This window comes from Haliaeetus albicilla, chromosome 5 (genome assembly GCF_947461875.1).
Source record: "Haliaeetus albicilla chromosome 5, bHalAlb1.1, whole genome shotgun sequence".
NCBI lineage: Eukaryota > Metazoa > Chordata > Aves > Accipitriformes > Accipitridae > Haliaeetus > Haliaeetus albicilla.
The window spans coordinates 20,109,202-20,133,092 of record NC_091487.1 but is presented as its reverse complement, the minus strand read 5'-3'; the positions used below and the strand labels follow the sequence as shown (position 1 = coordinate 20,133,092).

The 23,891-nt window shown below is 36.8% G+C and overlaps 1 protein-coding gene across 3 annotated transcripts in view; it reads left to right on the top strand.

The window, feature by feature from the left end:
• The window catches only part of TTC8 (tetratricopeptide repeat domain 8), a 45,836-nt gene that overhangs the window by 11,262 nt on the left and 10,683 nt on the right, over nucleotides 1-23,891 (top strand). For all 3 annotated transcript variants that reach the window (XM_069783674.1, XM_069783673.1, XM_069783675.1), the window contains 7 exons: nucleotides 1,835-1,955; nucleotides 6,396-6,459; nucleotides 6,614-6,773; nucleotides 7,684-7,773; nucleotides 11,285-11,329; nucleotides 17,827-17,912; nucleotides 21,024-21,111. In XM_069783674.1, the coding sequence (XP_069639775.1) occupies nucleotides 1,835-1,955; nucleotides 6,396-6,459; nucleotides 6,614-6,773; nucleotides 7,684-7,773; nucleotides 11,285-11,329; nucleotides 17,827-17,912; nucleotides 21,024-21,111 (654 nt within the window). The remainder of the gene's footprint in view (nucleotides 1-1,834; nucleotides 1,956-6,395; nucleotides 6,460-6,613; nucleotides 6,774-7,683; nucleotides 7,774-11,284; nucleotides 11,330-17,826; nucleotides 17,913-21,023; nucleotides 21,112-23,891) is intronic.

Sequence of the window (23,891 nt, the reverse complement as noted above, 5' to 3'; positions counted from 1 at the left end):
TTAAAAACACTTTATCTCATGTTTGTTATTGGAAAAATCACAATGATAATACTTATGTCTATGTTAAGAACTCGCCCCAGTTTTAGCAATTAGTGTAGAGAAGTTGCTACTTTCAATTCCCCGGAAAAGATCATTACTATAGACAGCTTTTCTTATCTCTCCTTGGAAATTAGCCTGTGTTTGGCTATACTGAGAGCTCTAATTTCAGCATATTCCCAATATAGACATGGTTATGTTGACTTCAGACATATGTGTCTTTGAAAAAAGTAGAGTACCATCAATGTGTTAAAAATTCAACAAACTAAATACTTCCATAGAATAATGAAAAGCAGTTAAGGGTCTTGAACATCTAACTGCAAAACTCAATGCTAATTAAAGGTTGTCACCCAACTATATCAGAAGAAACTAAAAGATAATAAAGCAGATCTGGATTATGGCTGTCTGGCCTAGATTCAAATCATCCTGGCCTGTTCCTTTCTCTTCATACTTGAACTAAGATTTCTAATTGTGGTTGAACTGGCTGGCTAAATCCCTCCTTTACTTCTGCTTGGAAGAAAGCACTTTTAAAAAGGAGAGTTAAATATTGCAACATTTTTAGATATAGTTTCTTTTTGATAGACAGTTAGAAAGTTGCATAGAAATATGAGGGAAGTGTAGAGGAAGGGATGGTCTGAGACATGAGAAGTGTCCCATTAAATGATTACTTAAATTATTAAATAAGCCTAAGGTCCAGATCTTCTCCTACCTCTTACTTAAAGAAAAATGTTTCCATGTGTTTGACCTTTAGTTCTATTAAGGTAGCATCAGTCTGTTTCTATTTTGAAATGTCTCCTTAGAAAATATTAAACATGCTTTTACACCAGACTCCTGTATGTGTCAGAAAAGTAACAAATCTAATTGATTTGGCAGTGATTTTTTCTCTGGAAAATTTACAATGATCTGTTCAATATCTGAAGGAAGATCGGGGATTGGTCTTGTGGCTCCCTTTATCATGCCAGCTCTATGAGTACATTACAGGCATGTTAAGTTATCAAAGTGGTTGGAACTGCACTTACTTTGTTGGTACTTCTGTATCGCTGACACTGGTTTTTCTTCTCCCCATTAGTTTGGTATCTCTACAAGTCTACACAAAGCTTGTCACAAAAGCTAGAATTATGCTTGTCTTTCCACACTGCTCATACAATCCTCCAAGACATTTAATGTAGTAATTGGTCGGTTCAGTTCACTAAGAAGTACTCCAATAATCTCACAATCTGAGATGCTTAATCGATACATTTACACATATCATACAGCTGATTCTTTGAACAAAGGAGTTGTAGATTATCTTTCTAAAGACTGTTGCTTGTGGATAGTAATGTACTGTATCTTTACAGTTGCTGGTTGAAAGATTTTCCTTCTTTCTCTACAGATGCCTGGGAAGAGCATTACTTTGCATTACAGTGGTTTACTTACCTTCCTCTCCCCTCTCAATTTAAATAAGGTGTCTGTCAGCAGTGGGTTTTGAATGGCACTGGTACCTGGGGATTTCTTCAAAAGCCCAAGATCTCAGAGAGTTGCCTGTGACCTAAATTAGTCATAACTTTTCATGAGGTGTGAAATTCTGACCTCCAAACTCAGTGACTATAGCTGTTCCACTCCAAAAGAGTTGTCTAAAGTCTTGGTCCCCTTTCCACGTCCATCAGGCAACTGATGGACATACCCAGCTGTTTAAGTCAATACCTTATTCACACCTATTAAAACTCTGAAGGGAATAATAATAAAAAAATGTCAAAATTTCTGATAAGATTATTTACTTGGTGTCTCAAAGATATTTTACTTTTTTATCCTTATTCAGGCTGCCTGGAGCCTGAAAACACGAGCTTTGACAGAAATGGTGTATGTGGATGAAATCGATATGGATGAAGAAGGAATCGCAGAGATGGTGCTAGATGAAAATGCCATTGCTCAAGTTGCACGTAAGAATGACTTTCACTTAAATGCGTTGAAGCAACAAGAGCTCTCTTGGTCAGGATTGTCATCTAGCATAAAATGGTAGATACTGAGGTGACCTGATATGGCTTTTAGCTACTGCTACAATAAGAGTTTTAGATTGGTTTATGGTTGCATGGCAATGTTGAGATACACCACATGATCTTGATGTAGTGCTTAGGTTCAGACAAATAGTGTTTTGTCAGCTTTTCCTGTACATCTCTGTACTCACTTCTATCAGTGCACTGATTTCTTTTACTCCTTTCTGGCTTCTTTAGGCACTGTGGGAAACCAGAGAAAAATATATGCCCTTGATGTACTGTGAATCTCATCCATATGCCTGTACTGTAGGCAACAGTCTGGCCAAATCTGACATCACCTTTTTGTATCATTTTCCGCAAACAGTTTTGAACTGATGATCTTGCTTCTGCTTTTCTCTACTTTTTCCTCTCTTCCTTCCCAGGGCAGTTCTTCAGCCCTGTCATTGTTTCTTGTATGCAGCTCTTTTCAGCTTCATCAGTTCCCTTCTAAGTGGGCCATAATTAGTCTTCCACTACTTTTTGGCATAATTTCTATTTTTCTCTGTTTCTTTACCACAGTCCACATGGGAATTTTTATGCATCTTATTAGATGTGGCTCTCAACCACTTATCATGTCAAGGAACTCAAGGGAAGAACTGGACGTAGGCCAGAACTAATATTTGAAGCATTAAAAGCTTTTCTCATCTGGATAGAAGTAGGCAACTGCATATCTATCTGATTACATTTTTAAAAATTGTCAGTACATGCTTGGTCACATATAAACAGTCAAGCAGTACTCAAGTTGTGTTTATACATTATGATAATCTAATTACATGTATCTGTCTTAAAACAGCATAATAATATAATTTAGACTTTTATTTTATTTTATGCCCCCTCTGGTAGAGACCGTCTGCCAAGAAAAATAATTTGATGAATATTATTGAGAATAAGGCATTCTGGAAAAATACATTCATACTATATTTAAACTGAAAAAAGGTGGCTTTCTAGATAGTTTGTCACAGATCTCAAAGCCAAAGAAAATCATTATGATAATGTAGCCTGCACTCCTGAATCATTGAGATAAGACTTTGCTATTGGTGCTTCAAATCCACTAGACATGCCTGAGCTAGTATATAGTTTTTCAGAAAGTATAAGAACTTTCCAGAGAGAAAGAACCCCCTGCAGTCTTTAATATATTATTAAATTTGCTAGCTTTTATCAGTGTATGCCATATCTTTAGTGGGAATTATCAACTATAGCTCCAGCTGTTTCTTCTTTGTGTATATTTTATGCCTGATACGAAGTCTCTATTTTCAAAGGTGTATTTCCAAAGTAAATAGTTAAAACTGTCATTAAGTCATCCAGTGATTTTTTCTTTGGTAAGCTAAACAATCTTCTCATTCTGAGGTGTATCTTTTAGTTTTTGAGTTGAGTTTTTAAACTCTCTTCTTAATCCTTTCCAATTAATCTGCATGCGTTTTCACCAAACCAGACAACAGTCCACTGACACATAGAAAACATGTTTTTCTTCTACAGCTAGATTTTACTTTCTTTATACATCTGAAGCATTTTTCTGTTACACTCTTATATAAAAGGTAAGCACAGATATCTCTAGGGAGGGTGCAAAGAGGATGGAGCCAGTCTTTGCAGTGGTGCCCAGTGACAGGACCAGGGGCTGAAACACAGGAGGCTCTGTCTAAACATCAGGAAACACTTTTTTTTTACTCTTAGGGTGACTGACCACTGGCACAGGTTGCCCAGGGAGGTTGTGGAGTCTCGCTCCTTAGAGATGCTCAGAAACCATCTAGACAGTGTCCTGGGCAGCTGGCTTTAGGTGGTCCTGCTTGAGCCTGGTTGGACCAGATGACCTCCAGAAGTCCCTTCCAACCTGAACCATTCTGTGATTGTATGGTCACTTCCACTTTTACGCATGATTTAAGAAGAATGTGTGCTTGCTGACTGTGGGCTTTTTCTTTTGCTGTTAAAGTGTGTTAACCATAGTTGGTCTTGACTCAGGGTCTTTTACTGTGGCAAATCTTCCAGGATATCTTCCCCCTCTATAATTATAGCTTACAAACTTAAAAATGTGTAGTCATACCTTCCATATTACAACTGGTATTGTCTGTACTTCACTTACTAAGCAGTTCAAATCCTTTTGCATCTGTTACATGTCCATTTCAATTTTGCATCTGTCCTTATCTTAGTTTCTAGATTAAACTATCTTAATAATGATTTTGCTCTCAGTCTTGCATTATTAAATAATTACTAAATTGTATAGGATCCAGTGGAAACAAGTACTTTTCTGTGGTTCCTCTTCAAACATATATGATGAAATCTGTCTTCCACCAGTTTTTAAATTTTTATAATTCTGCTGTGTTAATTTTCCATCAGTCTTGTTTATTAATAAAAATATCCTATAGCACCATTTTACAGAAAATTCCCAGTATGTTACCTTTGAACTCTTAACACCATCGATTTTATCAGCTTAGGTTATAAACTTGTTTAAAAGTGTTACCTTGACAACATATTTTTCAGAAACTCATACTAATTGGCATTATGGATAATCACAGCTATTTCATTAACTAGGGAGTTAAAGGAGTCATCTGCAGTCATTACTAACTGCTGAAATTACGCTCTTAAATTCTGTCACTGTTAGCGGCCACATGCACTGCTATGACCTCTTGATGCCTATTCATAGCTAGTTCAGTTGGGATTCTCAAAGGCTGAGTTGCCTGGGGTGAGATCAAGGGAAATAAATCCTGTAAACATTCTCCCAGTACACCAAAAGCACAAAACAATCGTAGTTATTAAAAAACATGTCTACAAAAGGGATTTTAATGCCCTACCCTTTTTACATTATTGCGATGGTTAAAAAAAGGCTCAGAAAGTAGAAGACTAGTTCATTGTCTGCTAGCCTGAAAAGTTGAAAGCCACTTCCTCCATTTCTCAGAAGAGTGGCCTAGTTATCATGTTAGAAGCTCTGCTGGGTGGACTGTCCACCCTTTCTGTTGTGGAGTAAAAAATTCAAGATTCACAGGACTATAAAGAACAAGTAAGCAACTGAGATACTAAGTGTGGCCAGCCAGAAGAGGGAGCATCCTGAGTTTTGGTCCTTATTTTAACATCACTTACGTATTTAGTTGGTTTTACCAAAGACATCAGGGTTAATACCTTTTTGTATTATTTAATTTTAAATGCAGCTGTAGCTAGGTGGCTGCTATAGTATTGCAGTCAGAGGTGCTTAGTATCAGCATGGACTAAAAAAGCTAGAAGGTATTTAGACTGAGTTATAAGTTATCGATTTGGACAAGTCTACTAAACTTGCTTAAACAGTGGACTGATAGTATCTCAGAGGTAATTACAGCTTGAGGGCAGGAGAGAGAAGACTGAAAAAGGGCAACTTGGGGTTTATCTTGGGGAAATAAAGGAGGAAGGAAACTATCTACCTATCGGTTTAACTTCAGTTATTGGAAACATTTGGAATAAAAGCAGTTCATAAGTATCTAGAAAGTAAGTAGATGAGTAACAGTGATTTGTCAAGAACTGGCTGTCTCAACTTAAATCTCGTTTCTTTTTGTACACGGTAACAAGCAGTGAACAGAACAGAAGGTATAGATGTCATATCTTGCTTTTAACCAAGTTTTTAAAACCAGCTCTTAGATGTTCACTTAGGAGGTTAGAAAAACTGACTATAATCAAGTGTCATTGAAGGTGATGGAAAATCTACATGCAGGAACTAGTAATTCTTAATGGTCCACTGTCAAAACAGAAATATGTGAAAAAGGGCACCCTTTATCTGTTCACCTGGGCTCAAGCCAATTCAGTGTTTTCATTGATGACCTTTGGATATGGATGAGTTTGCACTTCACTGTGCCCTAAATTGTGGGTGGGGGTCCTACATGGATCTAGTGACATGAGATATCGTTCTCCATCTGCCCTATAGCTGAAGGTTTGGGTTTACTTACTGAAGTCTGGGTGCTATTTTAGTCCCAGATAGAAAATACACCATTTCAAATTAGCATGATCTCGTTGTTCCAGTAACCTTTCTTACTTCAGTGCTATCTGTTGCTCCGTAGATGTTCTTGAGAATTGTTGTGAGTTAACCCTGGTAGGCAGCTAAGCCCCACACAGCCACTCGCTCACTCCTCCCAAGTGGGATGGGGGAGAGGATGTGAAGGGTAAAAGTGAGAAAACCATGTTCGCTGTGGCAGGTTTCTTGCAATAGTCTGACAATTTATCAGTAGTACAGTGCAATATTTGTTTTTTGTCTTCTTTGTGTAGTGCTGTGTCCCCTCAGTTTGAACAAAGAAATTTCCAGTTTATTATAAGACCCAATCATTTTTTAAAGTCCCCTGGACAAGGGTGTAGTATCTCAATAGGAAGTGAGAAATGGTCTTTATTTTATAGGACCAGGAACATCTTTGAAACTCCCTGGAACTAGCCAAGGTGGAGGCCCCAGCCCAGCTGTTAGGTATGTGATTTTTTATTTTTTTAAAATGTGACTAGCTGTAAATGAGCAAATCCTAAATTTAACTTCTGAAAATGAAATGCTTCAGATATAAGTGTTTAAATTCTCTAACGATAAACACCACTCAACATAAGGATAATGTGCTTAACATCTTCAGGCCAGTAACTCAGTCAGGAAGACCTATCACAGGATTTGTGAGACCCAGTACACAAAGTGGACGGCCAAGTACTATGGAACAAGCTATAAAAACACCTAGAACAGCTCTCACAGCTCGTCCAATTACTAGTGCTTCTGGGAGATATGTCAGGCTGGGAACGGTAAGTTGTTTGACTCTGTTCTCAGAACAATGGCTTTCTTGGTCATGGTATCTGGTACAGTGACAATGGAGTTGACTTAAAAGCTGCATCTAAACTCAAGTTTGAAGGAGATGAGCATTTTTAATTTTTTGTTTAAATTGTTTTCAAATTGGAGTTTGAAAATGTTGCTTCTTGTTAGTTTGCTAGTCTGTTTATATAAAAAATGTACATAATTCACACTTTCACAAAAATTCACATAAATTCCAAATTCACAAGTTCTGTGAGACTCATTTTTATTCACTGAAGGCTATGAAAAGACTATGACATGATTTCACCGTAAGTATATTGAAACCTTCTCCAAGTTTTTCAGTTTACTACAAAACAATTACTAATCTCTCAGTGTCTGTCACTTCAGAAGATAAGGAAAATAAACTATACTAGTTTTATCCTGTTCTATTGGCAAAATTAATAAACTGCAACTGGCACGAATATATAATACAGATTAACATCACATTAATGGCAAAATGTGGTATCTTCTCACTGTCGCAGGTATGAATTGATCTTCCTAAATCTTTCTTGATGACTTTTTTGTTATGTATCCCAACTACCTTCAGTCCCTCTAACAGTTGTTGAAGCTACATGCTTAGGCACATTATGGAAATAGTGGAGAGAGGGAAGAAAAAGGTAGTTTCTGAAGGTAATTCATGCAGCCTCTTTCAGGGACTGTATGGCAGTAGGGGAAGTTCCTGGCTTTCAGAAAAGATGAAGTTCAGTAAGAAGAGTCTGTACTGCACAGTAGAGCAGTGCATCTACTAATGCTTTGTTTGGATTTTTGTTTGTTTGTTTGTTTTTTATACTACTAATATTTTGAAAATTTTCAGCCAAAATGTAGGGGATCTTCCCACTTAGAAACTTCTTTTCTCCCCTTCAGGCTTCAATGCTAACAAATCCAGATGGCCCTTTCATAAACCTGTCTCGACTGAATTTAGCAAAATATGCTCAAAAACCCAAACTGGCAAAGGTATGTAACTATTTTAGTTAATGTTGTGATATCTTTTTCTTATTTTCTGCCATCATTCTAATGTAACTGTACATGGGATTGGGGATACAAACAATGATGAACTGTGTTACAGATGTAAAGTTCAGAAAAATAGCATGTTACTTATCTTTTGATGGTGATTACCAGGCTTGAAGTTGAAAGTATGTCTGAAGAGGTTATGTTGAAAGTATAACCTAGAAAAAATATTTGTATAGAATAAAATATTCCATTGGTAAATAACTTTGAACTGTGCATATAGGAGTGATGAAGGGCAACTAAAAAAAAATGCCAGGAGGAAAAAAACCCAGCAGAACCCTCCTTAGTGTCCGGAAACGTGGTTCTGTGTACAAATAGATGGCAATCCTGGCCTAAAAATGTTCAAATGGTTTGGATTTTTCCTTTTGATGTTATGGCATGAGTTAACACTTTTTATATAAAAAGGTTTCATCTTTTTGTTCAGAATTCTTCTTCATTTTCAGTTAAGATTTTTTGATTGACAGCTATTGAAACTGAGACTATCTGCCAGTAGAACAGGTTTATCCAGGTTATCTGCCCAATTTACAGATTTCAGCTCTGAGTGGAAGTGACCTAAAAGTTGTGTAATGATTTATCACTCTGTGGTCTTTCAGTTGAATTTTTCCCCAACACAGCCAGTTAGTTGTATAGATTAAGATGTTTTCTGTGTGTACTTTGTTCACAAAAAACAACTGCTGGGCTGAGACCAACAACTCATTTTGCACAAGGTATCAAACGACTATTGGACACACTCTCAGGAGCTGCATTTGGCAAGCAACCTAGAGTTTAAAAAAACCCGTATGTATTCAGTCTATTTTGAGAAATGTAGTGGTGAACACTGTTAGAAGACTAGCAGTACCTAAAAATCTGCTGGTGGAAATTAGCTCCTCCATTCCAAAACTTTAATTAATAACTTTTCATAAACAATTAGCAAATTGCTTTGCTTTTTAAAACGTGATCTAGACTGATGTAAGGCATTGCTTTTCAATGTGGTTTTCAAAGGAAATAAATTTTGTGAGATTGCACTGTCGTCTTTACCCACTCCTTATATCACTGTCCCTTGCCTGTTAACCAAACTATGCAGAAGAATAGATATCAAGTGTAGTAGTTCTAGTCTGGTGAGATAATGAAAGACTTCCAAACAATCATCTGAGGGCAGTTACAAGTCAGTTCTTTATCAGTTCTGAAAAAACTGCAGGCCTTTGTCCAGTTACGTCCTTGCCAACAATCAGCCAGCACACACTTTATTCTAAATCCATCACAGTCTGTAAAATAGGGAGAAACCTGGGAAGGATTGTGAAACAGAAGACACATCCATAAGAAACTAGGCTTCATTCTGCTTGAAGACAGCTAGCTTTTAATTGTGTTTGGTAACTCGATATACTGTTTAAGTAGGTAGGTTAGCCTTCAGATGAAATATTTATTCTCAGGAATAAGAAACATAATTTTAACAATTTTGTTTTTAAAAAGAATTTTAAAAAACATTAGCATTTTCTGGGACAATGGGGTAGCTGTATCTTCCTTCAGTTTCATATGAAAAGAGGCTTAAGCCAAAAAAATGTAAAGCCACAGTCATAGAAACATCCATAGGCAGCAAGTGTACTTGTCAGTATTATGAAGCTAATACATTATGACATTAACATTTCACACAGAATGTAAGATCGAAGTTTAAATTTGGAGCTACACGGATTTATATCTTTTTTTTAAACAAGACAGCATTAAGGCTAAAGCCAAAGCAGGAGGTAAGACTGCAGACTGCACTCTGTGTTAAGAATCATTGATTAAAGTTTTAAAATTCTTCTAGCTGTCACCTCTCCCAGGTGCAAAAAGATGATAAATCTCGCAACTATTAAATTCACCTAATTAGCCTATGAATTCTTGTTGGTATATACTCCTCCTATGTAATTCTTCCTTATGTGTTTGCAAAGTATACTCGCATCTTTTTTTAAGTTAGGTTATCTATCTTTTCATTGCATGACTAGGTCTTCTGATGTTTTGAAGTATACAGGAATGTGGGTACTCTCTGACTAGCATCAGCCATGTTAAGGACTATTGCAGGAAACCCCATAGTAGACATATGAGGTATCACCTGTCACCAGAGAGAGCCTCTGGTAAATCTCAGTTAGCAACTGGTTTATGGTATGAAACAGAAAGTTATATCTTTTTTAGCTTGTGGATTTTTAATAGAGTTATTAAGATAACTCTAGATATTTTTATCCAGGTGAATGTTCAGTCATTTAAATCCTTTTGGAGGTCAGGGCCTATAGATAACAGCATAAATTCCTCATGCCAGCCATGCAAGAAAACACCTTTTTTATCACTTTAGATTTCCTCACTTTTACTGAATACTTCCCTGTTACTGAACCAGAGGAGGAAATGTTCTGCTACTTCATCTGTTCAAAGTCTTTTCTGACCAGAAGTAGAAGAAAAGTAGGTTGTGGGCTACTTTCCTCACCAGACAATTCATTAGTAATTCTCTAGTTTCCTTAAGGTAAATGTTTTAAGAATTTATCTTAAGAAAAGCTGGCAGAAGAGTCATGGAAGCTCTTAGAAGACTGCTGTCTTGTTCTTTATTTCTTTCCTCATGGAGCAATATTTTCTTTTATTTTTTTATAATGAATAATTATAAACATTCCTGGAATAGAGGCTTCCGGTCTCCATTTAGTTATCTAGTATCTTTCAACATCATTTTATTCACTTAAAATGCCACCCCCATTATCTGTTATATACTATTCTATATTCTAGTGTAGAACAGCTGCAAGGTAGTATGACTGACTTAGCTTTATACAAGAGTAAACAAAGGTGCAGTTATATTGCTGTGCAATTGTTGTGGGCTTATGAGCAGTTACCACAGCACAGCTGATGCATGTAACTTCTTTAAGCTTTGGTATTATGATGGTGTGCTTGAGTTTCAGAAGTGCAATATTGTTAGCATTTATCATTTACAAATAAAAAAGAAGTTTTTCCTTTACAGATCCCAAAATTCTGTAGGGTTTAGAATTTTTTTTCCCTAAGGCAAAATTTTCTCAGTTTACATTCTTAATACACCTATGTTTAAGTAGATTTTGCACTACATAAGCACCTAACTATACATTAAAAAAAGTCTTTGTTAGATCACTTGTTGATTTTACAGTTAAAAAGTAATGAAAATTGTACCTGGTTTTCAAATCTATGTTCACTTTCAGTTATAGCTGCCTTTTTTTTTATAAAGTGACTTTAAGGACCAAAGATAAGAGACAATTCTACTGAACTTTTGCAACGAATTAAAATGCTTTCCTGTAATGACAGTGTAGCACATCTATAGTTTTTGTCTGTTCAAGTCTTAATTAAATGTAAATGTCAGCAATTGTGATGTGTGGATGTGATTGCTTTCACAAAGAATTAATTTCTGCCTAACATAATCAAGATTCTGTATTCCTCTCAATATTATCAATTTTTATCTTCAAATATGACAATGTTTTAAATATTCTTCCGACAGGCATTGTTCGAATATATTTTTCACCATGAAAATGACGTAAAAAATGTGAGTAATTCATGTGTTCCATTTTCAGTTTTTGTTAAGTATCATTCAGTTATTTCTGTCAGTATTCTGCTAAACTAAGGATCAAGGTAGTATATCACATCAGAGTACAGAAGTGAAGCATTAAAAGTTAAGAGAGAAAAATCCTTTCTTACAGGTGATAATCAGGGATGATAATTTGCAATACCAAGATACAGACTGCTCTCTTTTTTGAGAAGCAAAACATTCTAATGCTAAAACTAGTTCCCTCATCTATCAACATGATACGATCCCTGTATCTAATGATTTCATGTTAACAGAATTTACTGGACCCTGAGCATTAGCTGAAACTACATGTCAGGTAGCTGGACTGCCTAGAAAATTCATAGTTCCTGAGGCTTGAGAGTAAGCAATAAGTTACAGAAAACTGTCTGTTAACAAGAGAAGCTGAAAATATCTGACAAAGTAGTTACTGATTGAACTGAATATCATTCAATATTTTAAACTACTGAAATGATTGTTTTTGCATTTGGGTGAATAGAAAGGAAAGGTATTTGGTGAAACTGTGGAAAAATAAATACCAATAGGACTTTGGACACTTTTTCTAGAAATTTAATTCCATAGCGCTGAGGTATTTTGTGGCCTCAAGAGAAAGATTATATTGTCCATACGACTGTCTATAACATTTATTCTCCAAAAGTTTTCCTAATTGTACAGTTTCCCTCTTATCATATCCAAAATCTTTCTTCCGTGGTTCTTCATATGTTACTGCTCTGAATGGATAAGATCAATTTTGGGTACCTATTGTTTAAACTTTCAGAAATAGATAATGGTTGCAGAACTTTTTTGGCAGTTCATTCAGGAAAATAATTAATTTATTCAATGAGTAAAGTGTCAAAATATTTCATTACTATGTTAGATATATGAACCCAGTTGAAATGGAATCAAAACTTCTGCTTGCAGTTTGTTTGAAAGAACTGTTTGTGTCAATAATGCGTGCTGACTAGTTATTGAATTTTCTGCAATACTACTAAGTGGTGTGTGATTAGATCTGAAGTTAAACTCTCCAGTTAATAACACAGAAAAAAAGTATTTTTTTGTTGTTGACATAGATCAGAACCATTTCCAAATGTACTGCTACGCAAAGCTTTTTAATCTAGTATCAAATGATTATAGTTGGACACTGTCAATTTTTTGCATAGCATTCTTTTAAGAGGATTGAATTGCAATGCACTATTAATCCAAAATATGCTTGAAACAGTAAGTGCAAGTGTCAGAAATGTCAGAGAGAAATAGCAATTAACATTTACATATTCTGATACTGAATATGAAGAAAGTGTTTGGGGTTTATGCCACTAATAATTATAATTTATGTTGTTTGTTACTGAGAACTCAGTTCGCTAAGAATAAAACGGTCACTTGATAAGATGCCACACATCTGTGTGCCTGTGACCTACACTTTAAGGACATGCAGGATCTTTAGGCTAGACAAATAATTTCATATAATGCAATGAATTTTACAAACACTCCAGAAAAAAATCATAAGATGTTTTTACACTGTACTGCATGTATTTTGAAATCCTTGCTGAGAATCCCAAATCACTGTCTTGCAGGAAAAGTTTTGCCCATGGCTTTTAATGCACTCTAGCCGTTTGAATAAATACCTGTAAGCAAAGAAGTGTCAGCTTAGTCATCACTGTTTATTGTGTAATGAGAGAGAGCTCAATATGTTTCGTTAATGACAGCATCTTGTAGGAAAAAAAAAATGTGTCACACTTCACAGTACAAGGTGCCTTTATAATGTAATGTGTATCTCTGAAGAGATTTTTTTTTTAAACTGTTCAGATTGCTTTCTCTCGTTTGCTTTCATTCCTCTTTTATTCTGTGCTTTCTACACCATTTTCAATATAATTCTATTCTCCAAACTGTCCTCCCTTCCTTTTGAACCTCATCTGCATTAAACAAAAAAAGAAATACTTCTGCTTAAACTTGGCTGCATCACTGTTTATTCACCTCTCCTACCAATGGCATTTTACTAATTAATTTTCTTGCTTCTCCCTGAAAGTAATTTGGTTGCTTAGGATTCAGCAGACAATCAGCACATATGTTAACTGTTTAAAAGTTGATCTGGATCTTGTTTGATCACCCATTAGAACATTCACTGACATCTCTTGCATCTTTGTATTACCTGCTACTGTGTGATGTTGCACATTCTTAAAAAAAAACCCTGAAACACTTTTCTGCATGAGATGAGATGAAAGAAGGCTTGGAAACCTGGGAAATTGGCTTAAGTTTCTGACTGTATAGGCTGAAAAGCCTCTACTTGCGGACTTTCTGCATGGGTAGAATTGGAAGACCAGTTCCTGCAGTTTTGCAAATAAAACACAAAAGTAGTAGTGACTTTATCCTTCCATTGTAACTGTGCTGATCTGGAACAGTCTGTACTGCTCTCAGCTGCATTATTATTTAAGAAGCAAAAGCAGTTCTATTATTTATCTTCTGTTTAGTATTCAGCCAGTATATAGAAAGAAAGAAAAAAAAGCTTCAGCAATTTCAGTTGAGAAATATCATGAATCCATATGCATTCAACTAGACAAATAATGCTAGGAACTCAGTTCAAATTAAAAGTAAATACATCTGTAATCTATCAATTATCAGAATTGTGGGGATGCAAGAAGAGAGAAACACTGAGCTTTTTCAGCACTTGAAAATGTATTCAAAAGTCTTTCATCTTATTTAATGAAAAATTAAACACTTCTCTGAAGAAATTACTATTACCCTATCCATTATTGTTCTTGACTTGTTTCCTTTTGAACACATATACTTAATAAATGACTTTCTGTACCCCTTGAGCTATTTCTAAAAGCCATTTTATGGGCTAAATGCTGTAAGAGCAGGGCAGTTTAAAAGACTTGTCCAGAAATAGTTCAGCTGCTACTTTTTTCAGCAGTAGACTGTGAGACTGTATTCTGCCATTATTCACAGGTGGGTAGTGATGACAAGACACTTTGTCCTGAGGAAGAACAATGAGTGTACAATATATACTTTGGGCCAGAAGTCATGACCTCTGATATTTCCTTAGTTCTTCCTAATACTCTGAAGTTTATACTCTCTGATAGAAATCTGTTTATAATGGAATTATGTTAGATTTACAAACTAGAAATCCGGAAGACACTCACCAAAAGAAATTGTGTTAAACTGACTGTGGCTAATGTCATTTACTCAGCTGTTTTGTAGACTATCCTGTGTTGATTTGTCTACAAATAAGACTTTAGTCAATAACTGTTGCTGGGAGAATAACTGCCATTCAACAGTAGGTGAAAGAAGCAGCAGACGCTTGCTATCATTTCCATCTATCTAATTTCTTGGTGCATACAATACTATGTATGAAATTACTAAGTTTCAAACAAATGTACATTTACCAATTTAATTTTGCAATATAGTAGAAAATTACCACAACCCTACAGCTGTTTTATACTGAGTTACAGCTCGTAAACAATTTGGAAGTCTTAGTTATAATAGTTTAGCTAAGGAAAGTACTGGTAAAAAAATGAATCTCAGAATCATAGTAAGTACAGTTGCAATTAAAGAATCTACATTCTTTTTCATTTAAAAACAGCTCTGATTCATTCATTAAGAAGAACCTTTTTTTGTTTTTTTTTAAACAGAAAACCCACTAAGTATTAGGGGGTTTTATTATTTTTATTTGCACAAATATAAGAACTGAGAGTAAAATAAATATGTTCTGAAAAGCTTCCCAGGGCTAAAACTATTACTGGAATGGACTCCTGCATACATGAGTAACTATGCTAAGTGCTCTGTAGAGTAACAATTTCAGCTGATCAGCATTTCCAGATGATGAGTTATATCCTAAAGTTTATTAAAACTTTTGGGACAATCAGTGTGGTTTTTTTCTGATACATACATTAGAAGCAAAAATCCTTAAAAGGACATACCAATATCTGCCAGTCCAGAATCCGTGCTGTTTTTCCCTTCTAGTTATTAAAACAACTGCACAAGCATTCAGCAATTCACAGGGGTGCAGGATAGGCATAACACTTACTACTTCTATTATAGATTGGTTTTAAATTAATATGCTGTGCAGATTGAACATTGATTTGTACCTAAAGTGTGCAATTAAAAAAAAAAATTGCAGCAAACTGAAACTGAAATATGCTAGCAGTTGGCAAGGTGAAGGCTTTGACTTTTAAAAGTCTATTTTAATCAATTTACTAACATTTCAAAGGCCACAGTGTCAAAAGATTTTGTTGTAATACCAGCAGAAAGTCGTAACTACTAGCATGCAAAAAGCTGACATTGACATGCACAAAGCCTTTTCAGGCAAACACTTTTTAGAAATATTGATAAAATTTGTGGTATTTTTGGATTAAAGTTTTTGTGATCACTTGTAAAGTGTCAGAAACAGGATTTTCCCATTCTTTTCCTGCTTCCTTAACAGGAAAGTATAAAAACAGGACTTAATTTCGGAAAGAAACTTCAAAATGAAGTCATGCTTTGTTTCTTCATGTTGGTAATAAGATCCCAGTAAGAGTTCAGGATCTGCACCAACAGATAAACTGCTGATGTTAGTGTTTACTAAGCCTGAAGCAGTCTTAGTTCCCACTGTCCAATAGCAGCCAGAATTGTTAGCCTTGCATAAAATAGTTATCAGAAATAATTAGGGTACCAGAAAGAAAGCTGAATGTGTAGGTGCAGAAGGAATCGTTTTCTGAAATTCAGTCCTTCTTCTTGAATACTTGTCATCAGAGCACTCTAAGGAAAGCTCTCTGAAGCACGTTACTTGCAGTATGATCCTTACTCATTTTAAGTGGCTGCTCATGCTGCATTAGAAGCAGGTGTGGTATTTGACAGACCCACGCATCGTTTATACATTTGTAAATGCAACAAATGTAACCGATGTTTTAGCATCAGCTACTTTCCCAAATTTTCTCAGTACTGGGACAAAGTTGCTTATATACCTTCAGATGAAAGAAAGTATTTGTCTGGAAGGGAAACAGATAATTTCTGTCATGAAGCAAGCTTCTTCCCTATTATAGCCGTAGCATCCAGAGGCCCTGTTGTGCAATTTGCAAAGCCATTAAGAAACAAAGGGCAACCAAGATAAGAGCTGCCATCTGAGGACTTCAAGGATTCCACCTAACTAGAAGAAATAGTGACTTCAGAGTTGTAAGCTTTCCTCTCTCCTGTCACAGAGGCAGGGAATGACAACTGTCTCTTTCTCTTTGAGGACAGCATCAATGCAACTCCTTAGCCTGAATTGCTAGAGAAAACAAATTATTCATTCTCACAGAGCCAAAAGAGAGCAATTTATCTAAGTTGTCATAGCTCTGCTGGCTTTGCCGTGCTGTGTCAAATCTACAGCCATTGATTACTTGCAGCCTCCTTTTGCTAGCAGGAAGAATAGGAATCAAATCCAGAGGAAGGTGTCAGTAAATTAGGCTCTTTCTAATATTTCAAGTGTTGAGATTATTTTTTTCCTGGAAATTATTGGTTCCTCTGCTACTGAGTGGCCGCCACACAGACTTTTCCATATTGTTCATAGTAGATAGCTAGTTTCTGATTTCTGTGGTCTGCAAAGTGTTCATGAAAACAAAAAAAAGGTCAGCTCTTTTTTATAAAGATACTTTGATAAAGCTTTTTAGACTACTTCTGATGATATTCCTAAAATATAAGTAACAGATGTAGTATGGCTTTGATATGTTCTGGGACAAAATGGAACTTTAAAAAAAGGAACACTAACAATTGTTTCTTTGGTAGGTTTTGGTGCAGAACACACATCTATGTGTTCTAACAGAAATGTTGAAACTATAACTAAAACATGAAAAGTGGTAGATTCTGTCTGTGGTGGCTGATGGTAGCACATCAATTAGCGTACCTACTTTTCCAATATACCAGATAAAAGAGATTTTAGACCTCCACCCTCTTCAATAGCTATTGAAGAATATTTATCTATTTTTCCTATCTGTCATAATTATTTACATCATAGACTTTTTAAAGGAAGAAGTATTTCTTAATGTAGACATCTGAGAGTTCCTAGAAGCAGAGGCAGCCTGATACTAGCAATGAGATGACAATTTCTCCAGTATTTTAAACTGGCTGAACTGATTTCTTTAGTTTAGTATATTTTTACTTGGTTTTAACAACTTTTAGTGAACAAGGATGGGAAGCTTGGAGAAAGTGTGTCAGCTTACACAAATATTCTATATATTCTGAAGCAGCACTTCAGGACTCTGATCAAATTAATTTTATATTTTCTCTGTGAATTACTAGAAGCTACTTGGATTACATGTTCTTATAGGGACAAATTATCCTTTCAGCTCCTCTATGCACTAAGCTATAAAGACAGTAAACATGAAGCAGTCCCCCCACCTCAAGTTTACCAGGACTTTTTGTTCAAAATTTTCTCTTTACAAAAATCTTTACATTGTTCACTTCGTGATCTTTTTCTTTGTCTAACCATTGAAAGTATTAATGTTAAGATGATGGTTTTGTTTTGGAAGGCTCTAGATTTGGCAGCCCTTGCCACCGAGCACGCACAATTCAAGGACTGGTGGTGGAAAGTCCAAATTGGGAAGTGCTACTATAGGTAAGCCATTGTTCCTTTCTTCTGTGATCAGTGAGTACGAGTGCAGGACCTGAACTGCTGGGTGTATTGTGCAATGCTGAACACTGAGAAATAGTTCAGTAAGTATTTAGTTGGAGAGCGCTGTGCTTACAGTTAAATCTCCTTTAATATGCAAGGAGATTATGTTCAACTGCTTGAGGTAAAGGCATCAACATTGAGTACCTTTAAGTAACTGAATTAGTTGCATCTTCACCTTTGTTAATGAGTTTCAACATCATTGTTTGAAAAGTCAGTAAATAAATGCAAAGAACTATTGTTAAAACAGACCACACAAAATGAATATTACAATATTAGTTTGAGAAATTAACTGTCAATGAGGGCTTCAGATTGATGAAATACTAAAAATTGAAATATTCATGTTAGACACTTTCTGCCAGAGGAACATTGCCCAAGAAGTGCCAGTTCCAAAGATGCCAAGGCCTCAGGGCTGGCATCCTGTACGCGAGCATCTGATACAAATGACTTAGGAGTACCCTGACACTGTACAGTGATATGCCTCACTGAGGAAAGAGTGGCAACAGAGGGGAGGAGAGCTTGTTGCAAGCAGTTCAGAGTCATTGCTGAGGATCTAGCCATGATGGTAACAGCCAGTTCTACCAAATTGGGTGAAACGCCTCCTGATACAACTCTGTTTCCCATAATTCAAATAAGTACTGAGGCAGCTCCCCCTTTCATTCTTTACAATGTGTTTGTCCCATGAATGTAAAACATATAGATACCATATTGGTTGTTAAAAAAAATGAAGCGTCATCTGCAGTCTTTACAATTCTATAAGCAATTCTTATATGAACAGGCTGATAACACAAAGCAGTTGGCCCTTTAAATCCCATGTTGTATCTTGGCTTGAAACTATTGCTTCTTTTTAGATGCCCAAATGAATGAAATTCTTCACTATCATTAATCTTTATTTGACATTCTTCAGAAGATTAGACTGATTTTTTTTTTTTTGAGCTGTGGTGGGTTCACCCTGGCTGGATGCCATGTGCCCACCAAAGCCCCTCTATCACTCCCCTCCTCAGCTGGACAGGGGAGAGAAAATATAATGAAAGGATCGTGGGTTGAGATAAAGACAGGAAGAGATCACTCAACCAATTACTGTCATAGGAAAAACAGACTCGACTTGGGGAAAATTAATTCAATTTATTACCAATCAAATCAGAGTAGGGTAATGAGAAATAAAACTAATTCTTAAAACAGCTTACCCCCACCCCTCCCTCCTTCCCGGGCTCAACTTCTCTCCTGAGTTCTCTACCTCTTCCCCACCAGCGTCGCAGAGGGATGGGGAATGGGGGTTGCGGTCAGTTCATCACACATTCTCTGCCACTCGCTTCCTCCTCAGGGGGAGGACTCCTCACTCTTCCCCTGCTTCAGCATGGGGTCCCTCCCATGGGAGACAGTTCTCCACAGACTGCTCCAACATGAGTCCTTCCCACGGGCTGCAGTTCTTCACAAACTGCTCCCAACATGGGTCCTTTCCGCAGGCTGCAGTCCTTCAGGCACAGACTGCTCCAGTGTGGGTCCCCCACAGGGTCACAAGTCCTGCCAGAAAACCTGCTCCAGCGTGGGCTCCTCTCTCCATGGGTCCACAAGTCCTGCCAGGAGCCTGCTCCAGCACCAGCTTCCCACAGGGTCACAGCCTCCTTCGGGCACCCACGTGCTCCGGCGTGGGGTCCTCCACGGGCTGCAGGTGGATATCTGCCCCACCGTGGACCTCCCTGGGCTGCAGGGGGACAGCCTGCCTCACCATGGTCTTCACCACGGGCTGCAGGGGAATCTCTGCTCCAGCACCTGGAGCACCTCCTCCCCCTCCTTCTTCACTGACCTTGGGGTCTGCAGGGTTGTTTCTCTTACGTGTTCTTACCCCTCTCTTTGGCTGCAATTGCTGCCGCACGGGGTTTTTTTCCCTTCTTCAATCTGTTATCCCAGAGGCACTACCACCATCACTGATGGGCTCGACCTTGGCCAGCGGCGGGTCCATCTTGGAGCCAGCTGACATTGGCTCTGTCGCACATGGGGGAAGCTTCTAGCAGCTTCTTACAGAAGCCACCCCTGTAGCCCCCCCAGCTACCAAAACCTTGCCACACAAACCCAATGCATTGGCTTTGAGGTCATTCATTACTTTCAGGATTTTTATGAATAGTGTTATAGAGACTAAAGCATCCAAGCAGGCACATGTACTTCCAGGATCCAAATTTACCTTATGTCCCCTTCGGCTGTGTTTCTTTGTTTTGGCTGGCTTGTTTTGGCTTTGGTTTGTGTTTCTTCACCAAGTATATGTGCTCTTTGATTGAAGGAACTAAAAGGCAATTTGCATATGAGAAAGTGTACCTTTTTGCTGTTGTTGAAACAGTACAGTCCTTTTAATTTTGTAGTCTATATAGCATTTATAGATTACTGCAAAATATTCTACAGTAATATGGCAAAACAAATACTTTTGAGATGAAATAGACTTCTGTGAGACTCATGCGCCGTATACTGCCTCCTCCCAAGTGATCTGCTTAGATGGTGTTAAACTGTGGTGCCATTTACAATACAGAATGTTTTCAAAACAGAGGTAAAGATTTTTAGTATCAGCAACAGAAGTTTCACCATTTCCTATACAAGGCTAGGAGAAAGTGTTTTATAGATATTAAGCATTCCCTAAACTGTACAGTGGAGAGTATCAACATGATCTTTGCCATGAGTGAGGAAATTCTCCTCCAAAACCATGTGGGTAGAGGTTGAGACATGCCTTTAATTGCTCATTTTCTACTGTCCATTCTTTACAAAGAGCTGCAAGGAGTCCTATGAAAATGAGTACATCATTATTCAATTAGCACCAGAAGACTGTATGTACAGAAGGGGGCCAAATTTCATTAATTTGCCTTTTCCATCATTTTAAATGAGTGTCTTTGTAACCTTAATATATTTAACAGCATGGGTTTTGTTAGTGTGCACACAAATATATGACCTTGAAGTATGCTTTTGGGCAGTTCATGTTTGGTGTAGTGTGCACTGCTTCATTATTTAATAAGGTTTTTTTTAAAAAAAAAACAAAAAAACCCCTTCTATATCTCTCTGTTGTCTCTTTAGGTTAGGATTATATCGTGAAGCCGAAAAACAATTTAAGTCAGCTCTCAAGCAACAGGACATGGTTGATACAATCTTGTATTTGGCAAAGGTAAGTCATAGATTTGCTTGTTTAAGAATGAAGTGAGATTCTAGACTATCCCTGAGAGGTCCATACACCAGAATAGCTGAGTATTGAGCTTGATACACCCTTAAGTTTAATAGTGTGTGATCTCCATATAGACCTGAGGCAATACATGCTAACAGTTGAAATTGAAGCCTACAGTTTACAAAAAGATTTTGGAGCTTCCAGATTTTACACACACACAAAAAATAATCTCCTACGATACTGTATTCTTTGCTCTAAACTCCAGTGGGGATTATATAGCTAAAGATTTATTGGAGTTCCAGTATGAAGAACAATGTAGCTATATATGGTCTCCTAGGAAACTAATGCAATAAATCGGTAAGTGAAGAGTGAAGCTCAAAATCCTAGTTTAACAAGCAAAATCAGAACAAAGTGAGCTTAAAGGACGCAATCAGAGACCTTGAAACAGAGAATGTTCTGTCAAAATAAAGGCATTAAAAGCTTTAAAAGAACAAGTGGCAAGCTAAGCCTCAGAATTACTTGTTTACCAGGGTACACATCAGGTTCTAAACATTTTCCAAGACATTCAAGAAAAGGTGGCTTGTGAGAAACTAAAACTGCATTTTTCTTCCTCTTGTCCTAGAAAGAGATGAAATCCATTGCTCTTTGTCAGCTCCCTTTAAGCCAGTTGTCACAGGCCTATCCAAAAGTCATCGCTACTAGTGGATAATTCAGATGTTCATATTATGATACTTGCTTTACCTTTACATTTGTTGAGCAATTTATGTTTTATATTTAAATGATCATCACTGCTATCTGGAGACTTGTCCTCAGTACAGCAGTTGGAGTTAGTTTACTCAATTAAGCGTAGTAATTTTATATTTCTGTCACTACCGGGAGCCATTCTGCAAAACACAAGCTACACAGAGTGACTAAATTGGCAGAGTAATTGGATTAACAAACAGTGATTCGTTATGGGAGATATGCATCTGCCCCGCTTCCCCCTCCCCCCCATCACTACTAGCTCAAGGAGCTACATTTGAACTTCCACCTCCCACTCCATAGACCAGCTCGCTCAGGTATAAAGCATCACACAACATGATTTAGTGACTGTGGGTGGACAGGCAATAGAGTAGGGCACTGAAATATAGATCAATCTGACAGTACTGAAAAGATAAGACTTGACTTAAGCAGCCATTGCAAAAACATAATAGGATTGCATCAAGTTCTGTGCAAACAGACCAATACTATGGTACCAATTAGTTTTCTGTTTATATTCATTATTACAACAGCTATCTTGGTTTTTAAAAATATTTTCCTGAAGGCTAACTCTCCCTTGAAATGTAATTTATGAAAAGATAAAAGACCAAAAGAAAACAAAAATAAAAAGTCTTTAAAGAAGTCAGGGCTGCTGAGAAGTTAAAAAGTATTTCAAGACCCAGAAGAGCTGGAAATGGGATATTTTTACCTGAGATAAGAGAGATAACAAAAAGAAAATGGCGCCATTCTGCATTTAGCATCTAAAACTTAATGACTATAGCTGTAGTACTCATTAAAGAGCAGGTCTCCCCAAAGCAGCTGCGAGTAGGTGGAAGTTGTCCCGCCTATCTTTTAATTTCTTTTGCCACTCATCTGGACAGCAGCTCTACAGTCTGCAGAGATGTTGGACAGTGTGATGTGCTACTGGATATGGGAATTACATAGTAGAGTACTGTGGCTGTGTTGCCTTAGCATAATATTTGCACAGAGGATCTGTAGCAAATGCATCTTTGGAGTGAACCTCCAGATGAAGCAATAGAGCAGACCTGAGTCATAATGCTTAGAAAACATACTTCATAAACAAAAATAACAAGATAAAAAAGGAGCAGATCTAGTGGAATTTCCCATCCTCAATTTTTTTACATTTTTTTTATCCTAAGAATATGAAGATAGCTGTGCTTCATAGCTAGATCAGGTCAAAAAACAAGCAGGCAAACAAAACAAAAAAACAGCTAATTGAAATTTTATCTCAGTTCAAACAAAGTATGAAATTATTTGTAGGTATGGCAGTGTGCAGTGACTACACATATTCAGGATAAATTATACAAGTCACTCACATAGGTGATACTTAGGAGTAAAACAACCAGCCAAGGTTCTTCTTAATTAAGTTATAACCAGCTATCATGTCCTCTCTTTCATCTGTGTACTTTCCACTGAAACTCATTACAGAGTAATTTAGTTGTAGAGAACTGTTGCTAGAGGAAAATACGGAGCTTGACAGTCACAACGGAGACAATTATTTAAAGTTTAAAATTTAATGTAGACATAAAATTCATCAGAAACTGCTCCATGGTTTATAAATTAAAAACTATAGCAAATGACTTGAAGTCTGTTTTAGATACAGCAACATGCCCAGATAGAGTGCATTAGGAAAAAATTGTTGATTTAAAGCATATACACTGATGGTGTCATTAGTGCAGTCCTAGTCTACCAAGTACCACACCCCCCAAAAAACCCAAATCCCTTGCTCTTTTATTGCTTTTCACAAGAAGGAATTAGTTTTCTAGCTTAATACAGGAAATGTAAGTGACATCAGCAAAATGACTGAAAAAAAGATTTTTCCTTTTGCCAGTGATCAACTTGAAATGGCAGTCCCTTTACTAGGAAGGTACTCACAGTCAACAGCTCTTTGACAATTAAGAACATCGCTTGAGTGGTCACAGGAAAGAATTCTTTGCAAATGTCTACAGCATTATGTATCTATAGGGATGCAAATAAAGAACTTATGACTTTAACTAGTATTTTGATTGTTGGCACTCAAAAGT